Here is an 11,815-nt window from a genome sequence, read left to right on the forward strand (position 1 = left end):
ACTGACTCAGTATTTACTCCTGCCAGTAAATGGAACCATTTAATCAGTTACTCCAATAAACAATTGTTCCACAATATGTTCTAGCAGATGCAGTCAGTCCTCACGCAAATATGAACTTCATTAAATCAAACTCCACACATAAATATCGTATCATAGAATCATAGAACAGTTTCAGTTGGATGAGACCTTCAAGATCATCGAGTCCAACCTTTGTCCCAGCTCTGTCAACACCAGTAAACCATGTTCCTAAGTGCAACATCTACCTGTCTCTTAAACACATTTTCAGAAATCTACCTTCAGACGAAAAGCAAAGATCATCAAGCAGCAGATGAAATTCTGAGTACTCTGGCAATAAAACCCATAACGTTCAAAGGATCTATATGAAGGGCAGCTGCACTTTTCTTCTGTAGACAGAGCTGCTACAAAGCCAGTAGAACTGGACCTGCAGTGCTGGGCCTAATATCTGGAATATCTTCCTTTATAAGGTTTTCATTTTGCAATCTTCTCTTTATAAAGAAGGAGAGCAAAGATACGTACCACATTTGATGAAGAATGAGGTTTTATAAACTTGTTAGATTATAACAAGGAGTTAAACATCCATAACATTTATATACCTTTTCATGAGCAATGTGCACTTGCTCATGTCTGGTAGATATTTCTTCTCTAGCTCTTGATATTCTCTCTTGTTCTTTGGCTTTGTCTGTGGCAATTATTACTGTGGTCACTGGAGTTTTCTCTGGTTCCTTTCTTACCTGGATATTTACAAATAAAGAAGTTTAAATGATATATTGTTGAAAAATACAAGGCATGTAATTTTTGATACATTTGAAAAAGAGGACAAGAACAAAAGGGAGGAAAAATGTCAAACTCTGGATTTCAAAATCATCTAGTCTGGAAACAACAATAGCAACAAACAGACTTTTTGTAAAACATATATACATTTAGCATAAAAATAATGAAACATTCCACAATACTTGCTCTCTACTGAAAGCAGTAATAAAAAAAAATGGATCAGAGAAAAACTGTCCTGCATCATAATCAGTTTGAGAAAGGATATGAAAAACAAGTTTTAGGTAACTTTCACTTTGCCAAGAAGTTCAGATGCAATCTGCACATAAACATGTAATTTTTTTTTTCCCAGATGGATTCTGTTTCTCAGTACTTTGAAGATAGGTTGCACTTTCTTGGTCTCTTTTAGCTAGAATGCAAATGTAACATTTCTCTATAAGTGGTCTTCCATTAATCACATTTGTCTGATAAAACACATGCTAAAATAATCCGAATTCCGATCTCTCATCAGTATTTTCAAAATTGATTTCAATGCAGAATGAGTTTTTCCTTCTGTTTCTGACCCACTGTACTGCCAACAAACAAAGCAGGTTACAAACGGCAAGCTTAGAAACAACATCAGATAAAAAAATAATGGAAAATTTAAGAGGTGTTTCCTACATTTTGATTCTTTAAATGATTGAGAGTGCTATCTAGTACATCACCATACAACATATTAAAAAATATAATTTTTTTCTAAGTTAATGTTTTGCACGTTTGTCTATCACATTCTTAGGTATTAATAATAGAAGTGAAATAAAAAAGGAAAGACAGTCGTCGTCAACGAGATGATAGCAATGTAAACTAGAAGAGTGAACATATATAAAAGGAAGAAATAATATTGTGGTATGTCATTTGTCTTGTTCATAGGCTTGTCTTTTTGACGGGGTAATAGATTTTTGAACAAGGTAGGGTATGACAGTCATAGGTAACATCTGCATTCACCTTTTCATGAGAGATGTGGCTTTGTTCTCGTGAAGTAATAATTCCTTCTCTAGTTCTTGATATTAATGTTTGTTTTGCGGCTTTATCACTGATAACTGCTACTGTTGCCTCCTTTCTCATCTGATTTTTATAGCAACAAACAAAAAAACCCCAGAGCCTTAAAATTAATTTTAACAATTTGATCATCAAAAGAAGAGAAGAGGGAAAAATAAGGGAGGAATGCAAATGAAGGAAAAACAGTAAAAGAGAATTATTTTATCCTAGTGGGGAAAATATAAATGAGATATTAGAGGAAAAACTTCATCAGTGTGAGAACAATGTTAGAGAATAAATTACAAGGGAGAATACAGGATCACTTTCATAGAAGGCATTCTTAAACTTAAAAACTGTTTAAGAATAGTTAGTTCAATTCTGCTATGACAGAAAGCAACGGAATAAGAGATCCATGAGCATTTCTTTACAGTCCAGATATTCTGTATAAGTATGCATGCTTTTGCGGTGCACTGGGTAATATCTTGTTAATTCCTTGTAGTGAATCATGCCTTGTTTGCATGTTGGATGAGGGGATAAAAGGGAAATCATAGAATGTCTGTGCTCTATTTCTACCTGCTCTCGAACAGGTTGAACGTGGACTGCAGTCATTGCTGTCCTTTTAGCAGTTTGCTCTACAACACCTGGAGCTGGTTCTCTCACCATGGCTTGATCCACAGCAGCAACAACTGTAGCAACAGCTGCTGTTTTTTCACTGTCCTTTCTCACCTGTATTATTCACATCAAAAGACATTTTTTCATGTTTTGCGTACATTCAGAAGAAGCACAAAACAAGTACATAAACAGAACATTGCAAAGAAGCATTTAAATATTTGCACTAGAATTCTCTCAGCAGCAGATATACACATGTGTTTATGCACAGCCTCTCAGATTCGTTTAGCAGATCTGTTCAGCAGTGGCGAGTGCACATATAGATCAAAACCAATGCTCTTTCCAAAAATAGACTTTACCTCTCTAGCACCAGCTGCAACCTCACCAGCAGCAGCACCGCTAACAGTAACTTGTTCTTGGACCCCATATCTCCCCTCCCATCGTTCTTCAGTTCTTATTTGGGTAGTACTTGTAGATACTCTTGTTTCCTTCATCTGGGCTTCTGTGGTTCCAGTATATCCTTCCTGCTTCCAAGGAGGAAGGACTTCGGCCCCAGCTGTTGTCACTACATGTGTTTTACGGATTGGAGATGGCGATTTCACCGGTCTAATAGGTGAGGTAGAGAGTCTTCCAGCAGGAGAAACTGACCTAATGAAAAAAGAAAAGGAAGTATTAGTATAATTAGTGTCATACAACAACAACTACATAAACAACTTCAGCCTGGACTTGAATTCACTTCCCATTTAGGGTATGTTTAGTGCTTTGTAGTTTGACTTTGGAAAAGTTTCTGAGGTGTTCTACTTGTAAACTACACTTTTTCTGTGTTTAACATTATGCCTAATATGTGGTTTTGTCATACTCAAAACTGTAACACATTTTTGTGATAGCTTAGTGAGATTTCCAAAAATAAATAAGGGCAAATGTCAAAGGGCATTTCACTCAAGCACATATATTTAAAATACAAAAATACATCATTAATTTCCATTTGCTGTACCTTAATTCTCCTGGTAGGAATAATACATATAAAAGGCTTACAGGCTATTACTATTACATATTATATTTGTGGTCTGGTCTCTGTAGAGACAAAACTATACAGTGTAACCCTCTTTGTAAAAGTGTGTGGCAGCCACCTAGCAACAACATAACTGTATCCACTTCTGCACCACATCTCGTTTCCATGTGTCATCCATACATGTGTTCAGACTCCAGGCAAGCTTCTGATCAGGGCCGATATCTTTTCCCATACTTACATTTACAAATCTCAGCCACAATAATTGGTAGCCACTTGGAAAATGCTAGTTTCAAAAACTAAATCCCAATCCTAGAAGATAGTTTTAAAGTATTTTTCAGAATGCTTTAACAGGCTTTCTAACTTTTCTTTGAGAGGAATTCTTTTTTGCTGTATTTCCCAGACAACATTAACAAATTGCAGCAGTAGGGGGCGGCAGCAGCATATTACTTTTTAGATTTATTTTCTAATGTATGTCTAAAAGTGGTTTGACTAGCATGGCAGTACAAACTTCTAGTTCCGTATGCACTCTAGATGGCACTATTGAATTTCATCTAAGCTCTTTGTTAGTTATTGCTAGTTACTATCAGTCCAGTTCTTCCTGTCGTTGCAAATTATTGTCAACGGGGCAAAATTCACCAGCTTGCCTAGCTCTAGCAATTTAAAAGGGGCTCTTCTGAGCACTCAGCTTGGAGACATTCCTTCTGTGATGCCACTGCTTCAGTATGCTGAAACTGCAGGACTTTCAAAGCAAATTTCTCTTTACCTGCCTCTCAGCACAGACTTCCTAGGGCCTCCCAGACCACATGCCCTGCTCTTCAAATCACTTGCTTTCTCTCTCAAGACCCTTTATGCAGCAGAGCTAAACTTCATTATTCCACAACGGCATTTACCCTTGCCTACCTTCAAAACATTATTTCTGCAGTCATTACCAGCACACACATAGATCATGTGTTTACACTTTTTTTACATATACTTCCACTCTGTTTGCCACTCCTCAGAGTGTCATTTCTCTTTTCTCTGTTCAGCTAAAATAATCAAGGGCCAACTGCTCTGTTTTCTTCTCTTTCATCATGAACTTGGAGCTTTGAGTGCTACTTCAGCTACATATAGCACAATTAAATGGGATTTATTCTCTAATGGGTTTTCTTCCATACGGGATAGAAAAATCACATAAAAGGCACACACTTCTATAGCAGTGGCAAATATAGCACATTATAGCTCACCATCAGAATAAACTCAGTCAGTATAAGTCAGTGTATTCTTCCATTTTACACTATGCTCTTATTCTACAGCATTACTGCTATACGTGAAAACGATTCAGAAGGCAATCTCATTTGAAAGAATAATAATTTTACCTTACTGGTGAGGGTGTTGGTGCTCTGACATGTCTTACAGGTGATGGTGATTGTCTTACAGGTGATGGTGATTGCTGTCGTGCCATTTGTGCTTTTGCAGCAATTATTGGTGGGGTTGGTGATTTTGATGTAGGTCTAGGAGGCATTCGTGGAGGTGCTTTGTGTGGGAGCTGTTGGGCTGTCGCACCTTCTATGACCATTTCAACACTTGTAAGTGATCTAGCATCAAAGTGGGCTTCAGTTTTCTACAATGAAATCAAGAAAATATGTCTGAGATACTGTAGAAATAATCAGCCACATTTTAGCCTTACCTGCTTTGCTTTCTAGAAATATACCTTTTCGATTCTGGCTTGTCTTGTTTGTGCAATCTGAGCAGTCGAAACAATTGTCTTTGTCTTTTTAGCAGGAACGGCTTCTTCCTCACCTTTTGAAAGGGAAAACATGGTCAGGAGAATTGCATACGGTCACCAACAATAAGCAGTTGCAGAAATATATGAACGGTCAATTCCAATTATATACAAATTTGTGTACAAACAGAGAAAGAATAAAGCACATTTTTTTTCCTGCAGTATCTATAGAAAGATAATTGTGAAAACAGTTGAAATAATATTTCTGTATTACTATGTCATTAGGAAAAAAACCCAAACAAACCAAAATAAAACACATTCATCGTAGATTCTTCAGAATCAGTCCTGGATCTCAAACAACTACGCCATCTGGAAAAGTAACTGAGGTGAAATCCAAGCAATACTGTTCTGGGTAGAACGATTCACTGCTATAATTCTCTAAGAATGTCTTCGTCTCAAGCAGGCTCATTTACAAGACCATGTACAGTTATACAGTCTAATATATCTCTTCTATCAAAGACAGCTTACAAATACAACTTTGAGGAATCTACAGAACCAAATGAGAAGTGAAAGTATCTCACACCTTTTTCTATCTATTTTATCCTCAGTTCAAAAAAGACCCATTCTGGAGAAAAAGGTCCTTTTAAATTTTCAGACAAAAATTTTTAGCAAATTTCACCAAAGACACTGCTTTTTTTGTAGCAAGTTAATAATTCTTGAGAAAGAAGTTATAAATGAACTTATTGATACAACTTTGACAAAGTGATGCATATTGTACTGTTATAACATTTAATGGTCTCTGATTTTCATGGCTTGCAACTCCAACTCCATTACCTTGAATTAGCAATTCAGCTGTTGAAGTAGCACGTCCCACATTATTTGTGGCATTTACTGAATAGGTACCGGAGTCTTCAGGATATGCTTCTGCAATTATTAAGCTGTAAAGGTCTCCTTCTTGTAAAATTTGAAAATCGGGGGAGCTTTGGATTTCTACTCCATCCCGATAGAACTTCACCACAGGTGTAGGGATTCCAGTCACTCTCACGTCAAGCCGAACTTGACTTCCCTGCCTTGCAGTCATGCTCTGTAGTCGTTGTGAGAAGTTTGGTGGTGCGGTTGCAGCTGCAGTTTTGTTGAAGAAATAAATAGAAAAACAATAACGTGTGTAAAAAGAACTGTAAGGGCTAGGTATTTTCATTTCTAGAAGTACACAAAGTCCATTTCTCCTTCAAATGCTACTGACAGATGATACTAGCTTCTCAAACATTCAAAATATTAAGGGTTGATTTGCCAAAATGCAAACACCCTTAAATTTTTTCACGTGTTTAGAATTTCTGATATTTCTGATTATGCCCGTGATAGCAAATGTTTCTAGAATTAGAGATACATTGATTATAACCATAGGTAGTAAGCGCAGTTTCTTAGGTATGGCCCTTTATGTGAGTTATTGTGTTAAATATAATTTAAATATCATTAAGGGCTCCATCCTGCAGAACTTTATCCTTTCTTTTATATGTAGTTTAAACATAGCCAGTGTGACAGATCATATGCGCAGAATTGTACAGGGCTAAGCCATAAGTTTGTAATCATGGTTAAGAGTTTATAAAATCAAAATTAAACTTTATACAGTTAAGGTGTAAAGGACGCTGTTAGATATTACTGGTGAGAACATATGCTGAATTCTAGACTACTTTAGGAAAAGGAATTTCATTTGCTATTTCTTTGCCGATCATGTAGTTCAAATCCAAACTTTTTTCATGATCTGTGATGTTTTTGACATTGTTCTCTTTTTCATGTAGCTAGCAGAGAGAGGTGCCTTTCTTTAGCTGCTTGATACCTGTGACAAGGAGCTCAGCAGTACTAGTTGCTTGCCCAGATCCATTGGTGGCTTGTACGGTGTATCTTCCACTGTTTGCTTCTGTCACAGTGGGGATCACCAGTTTAGCGCGGCCATCACTAAACGAGATCTGCACACCGGGCAGAGTTGCAGCAGAGAGAACCTGGCCATCCCGATACCAGCTCACCTCAGGAACTGGGAAACCTAAAGAAAAAGGAAGACAAAAGGAGATTAAGATGCTATGAAATGCCAGATGTCCATAGTACTCACTCATGTATACACAGTTACAGTGGAGTGTAATGGCATAGGCACAGATCTATCATTATACAGCCGGTGACACAGTGGTAAAGAAATTTCTTTTTAGAAGGCTCTTTAAAATACACAGAGCAAAATGACAACAGCACAAGCTACGGCATTTAGGAAATCATTTGAACAATGAGCGGACTGTAGTGTTTCTCAGTCCTGGTGAGGAACAGAAGTTCATCAATATTATGAGGAGGATGAATTAATTTTCATGAGGTATTTTTTACTTTATTTATTTCATAGTATCTAAGTAGTATTGCTTATTGCTAACAAAAATATCCAGTCCAATAGTTTGGAGACAAATTAAAAACCAGAACTTCCAACCAAGATAAGTAGTTGTCCTAACACTAAATGATTTTAGAAAATTAAGTGACATAAAAAGTGACTGTTGGAGACAGTAACATCAAGTGCTATTAATGTTTTGGGTTTTTTGTTTCTTTTTTCTGGAGTGAATTCTGTTAGAATTCTTTTGTTGTCAGGGTCATGAGCAAGACTCTTCTGAGCAGAAGAGTTTCACCTACATCTACAGCTGTTTTTTTAGCTTTAAATGCTGATTTTAGATTCTTAATGGAAATTCTCTTCCCAGTGTTCTACTCAGTCAATTTTATTGAGCAAATGAAACCCATCTCTCAAGCAGTTAAAATTTTTATACAAGCCACATAAAAAGAACAGCTAATTTAAGGAGACAATTCCAGCTCAAAGTCTTTTTTGTACTCTTAGAACACCGTTTCTCCAAAATTAAAATCCCTGAAAATTTACTTCATGTACTTCTCCACTCAAGCCAAATCACCAATGGCACTGCACAGGGGCTCAAGAATGAGGTCTGAGACTGTGCTTACTCCATCTGCTCTAACTTTTCCAATTCCACTCTCTGCGGTTTGGAAAACCCTAGGACCACAGAATTCTGCTTCCTTTCTAAAGTACCCCTCTTATAAACTCATTTAATTGTTTGGGGTTTTAGTGTGCCAGGAATATGACTGCACGAGACTAAAATGAAAGAGAAGCTGAGATACATAAATTGAAGCTTTTATGGGTTGTCTGCAGTCACACCAGACTTGGTTAAGAAAGTTTTAAATTTTACTCAGAGTTGAAAAACTGATTTTTAGATATATGTAAAATAGGAACATACATACAGAGAATGTGACCAGTTTTAAAGAGGATTAGAAATCAGAAGGGTAAAAGTACATTTAAGCATTGTTAATTTCACAAATGGAAGTTCTCAAACAGCCCTGATAGGGTTGGGATAATTCAATTTCGTACTATTGGTATGGGACAACTTGGGCATTATCACCATAGCCATAGAGTATCCAGCAGATCTCACTGATTTCATCCAGAGCTATGTCTTCAACATTTGTGAAAAGGAGTTTCAAAATGTTTTAAGCTAGGCAACCAAAAATCATTTTTCAATAGTGAATTTGTTGAAATATTGCCAAAATATTTTAATTTCTTGGTGCAGCATCATACGACAATTAGCAAACACAGGACTTTTTGTGTGGTAGGTTGAACAATGCCTGCATTTTAAAAAATGGAGTCTATTTTATTATCTCAAACTGCTATGTTCAAGGGATCCAAAGTTAGAAGCCATTTTGAAAATCTGAGCCCAAATTCATATTAAAATAAACTCTACTTCAAAAATTTACTATCACTCTGGTAGACCCATGCCACAGAGGTGGGGACTAAAAGGTAAGATCTACCTCAGACTATAGACATTTTTGCCTGGACTATATGGAGTAGGGACTGACTTTTATACATGTCAAATTGCACTGTGATTTGACTATTAATTATTATGAAATTCCTTTTCATTTTACAACTGTCCTTGAGGTTTTTTAGGCTTTGTTGCCAAAAGGAAGAAAACCTGAAGTGCCTTAACTTCACTACTTAAGTAATTGGGTTCAATGAGATTGTCCTGACAATGACGTGACAGGAACTGCCAACCTGTACAATCTATGTACTGCTTTCAACAACATGCGAAGTGTAAAGGCTGTCTTGCATTGGGTAATACCTGAAGACACCAGTTCAGAGAAAGTTAAGCAGAGTATGGGTTGGCTCTTTATGAACAAATTCAACACTCGATCAGTACTGTGGAGACACGAGGATGGGCATGGTTCTAATGCCAGTAGCACCACAGACTTTCTTGGCAGTGACATGCTGCCTCATGTCCTGTCAGTCATTGCTTGCCCCCCTGTGATGACGTCTTAGCTGCTCTGGCATTTACTGCTTTTAATTGTGGGGTTTGTGTGTTCTGTGCCTTCTCGGCACAGGGGGAGGTACTAGATATTTTTGTCTGCTATCAGACCTTTGCAATATGGCATTTAATTCACAGTCTGATACAACTGTACAACTCATTTGTTCTATTTTACAGACTGCAAAATTGCTTCTTAGCTGCAAAGCTCTTCTTGGTACTCTTAGATTAACTGGGCTCTTCATGTTCGAACTGTATCTCTGTATTAACACCTGTATATACAAAAGCGGTGTTGAGGTAAAAAGAAAGTCTGAATTTCAAATTCACAATAATTCATGGCAGATGAGAAGGGCAGACAATGCAGCAGAATAAAGCTGTGTAGTCCGTTATTTGCTCAATTAGTTCAAGAAATAAAACTTTCATATTTTTTATGTGTCAGAAAAACTAAATGGCAAGCCATTGTCAGATCTGTCAATCTTGGTGGATGATTTTGGGGCAGAAAAAGTATTCCAGAATCTCACAATATGAATAAAAGCTAACAGGAGATTGCCTCACATGATATTTGGGACTAAAATACAGATATGGTATATGCTGTTAGAAAAACTGCTGTATCTCCTCTTAAGTAGGAAATCAAGTTTCCCTTCCAAGCACTCCATGATATAAAACAAATGAAAATAGCTATTGAGCTGTAATATTAGCATCCTAACTTGTTCTGATGATATATTTATTTATTCATAATAATAAGTATTGTAATCATCACTGGAAAGAAACTTTTCACAGAACATTTACAGTGTACAGACAGCAATAGAAGGTCTGGGCAATTAACTGAAGAGTAGAGCACCAAACAGAATAAGGCACAAAAAAATATCATGGGCGTATACTACATGACGTGTTCAAACGCCTTCTGTGAGCTAGTGTTATCCAAAGGGACCAAGGGATGAACCACAGCAGACCATAGATGTCAGGGATCTTTATAGTTGGACAGATCATGTGTTTGCACCTGTCACAGAGCAACTGGGTAGTGTTTTATGGTATGTGGATCATCACATTGCTAATGCCTGTAAGACAATATAATTCCATCAGCAGGAACATGTGTCATTTCTCCTTAGTCACTGCTGAGGTCAGAGGCACCCTTAGAACAGGGTGTTGGTTATCTGGTAAAGTTATCTCGGGGGTTTGCATCGGGTTTTGCATAAGATAGGGTGTTTTAATAGTGTGTAGACTGGCAAAATGAAGTAGCCTTAAAAACTATGCGGTATCTTTAAATTGCATCAACTTAAATTATGTTAGTCAAGCCTTGTAGTACCATCATGGTCACCATATGCATCTACTAGCCAGCAAAACAGGGTTTTCTACTCTCTTCAGTGGCCATGTGGACCTAGATTTTGTGCTTTTAACCACCCTGCCAGAACTCTGGAATTAAGTGAACTCAAGGGCACAGAATGCAGAAATACATCTCAGTCAGAGTAAGGCTCAGCACTAGGTCAATGAAGAACTAGCATATGCCTTGCCTTTTGCACTTTGACTGTTCATTCTTTCTGATCATCATGCAAACAAGATTACTCTCTCTGCACCCATATGTATGATGCAGATATATATTCACATTTCAGCACTGATCTTTACCCATTCAGAAAAGTGTTATTGTTTGTCTTAGCATAAATATAACAAAAGATAATCAATCTTGCAAGAATGAATCAAAACCTTACCGCTAATATGAGCCTCAAAGGTTGCGGCACTACCCTCCAGTGCCACAACACTTTGTAATGGCTGCGTAAAAGTTGGTGCTTTTGTTGTCATCTTTACAGGCACTCTGAAAGCAACAAAAACGTGGTTAGTTATCAATGGCAAAATTGTTATTATACATACATCCTTCTTGCTGGATTTTAGGAATATTTGTAATTATTTATATATATAATTATAACAATTTACTCTTTTCAATTTTAAATCACATTGACCTGGTGAAATGTGAAAGCTGTAGGTTTTGATAAAGTTATATAGCAAATTACTCTTAGACTACACTTTTAGCTGAGTTGTATGTGAAACTGCTATTTTAGTGAAGCTGTGATTTGGCACTATAAGTATGCAGCAGGAGACAAAGTTCTGTTTGACTCATTGCATGACCTTGTGCAGGTCATCTGGCCTCTCTTTGTCCATTAACGTCCTTTACCTAAAAAGAAAATAATCTCCATGCAAAAATATTTTTGAATGATTTGAAAATGTTTTGTTAGTGCAAAGGATTTGCATTTTCTAGTGGGAAGACAACTAGTTCACTAAGTAGCAACTGAAAAAAAATGTGAAGGTCTACAATCTATTTGGCTTTTAATAATTAAAAAATGCCAAGAGGCTCTCTTTTAAAAGCAGTCT

The 11,815-nt window shown here is 36.9% G+C and overlaps 1 protein-coding gene across 1 annotated transcript in view; it reads right to left on the bottom strand.

Moving 5' to 3' along the window:
- TTN (titin) overlaps positions 1 to 11,248 on the bottom strand; it is a 236,887-nt gene extending 225,639 nt beyond the window's left edge. Inside the window, exons 1-9 of the mRNA XM_086465971.1 lie at positions 11,158 to 11,248; positions 6,967 to 7,170; positions 5,964 to 6,251; positions 5,118 to 5,206; positions 4,783 to 5,027; positions 2,770 to 3,063; positions 2,380 to 2,527; positions 1,774 to 1,893; positions 615 to 752 (exon numbers count right to left, since the gene is read on the bottom strand). Of these exons, the coding sequence (XP_086322097.1) occupies positions 615 to 752; positions 1,774 to 1,893; positions 2,380 to 2,527; positions 2,770 to 3,063; positions 4,783 to 5,027; positions 5,118 to 5,206; positions 5,964 to 6,251; positions 6,967 to 7,170; positions 11,158 to 11,248 (1,617 nt within the window). The remainder of the gene's footprint in view (positions 1 to 614; positions 753 to 1,773; positions 1,894 to 2,379; positions 2,528 to 2,769; positions 3,064 to 4,782; positions 5,028 to 5,117; positions 5,207 to 5,963; positions 6,252 to 6,966; positions 7,171 to 11,157) is intronic.
- Positions 11,249 to 11,815: the final 567 nt, after the last annotated feature.

Source organism: Leptosomus discolor, chromosome 5 (genome assembly GCF_034619465.1).
Source record: "Leptosomus discolor isolate bLepDis1 chromosome 5, bLepDis1.hap2, whole genome shotgun sequence".
NCBI classification, from domain to species: domain Eukaryota; kingdom Metazoa; phylum Chordata; class Aves; order Leptosomiformes; family Leptosomidae; genus Leptosomus; species Leptosomus discolor.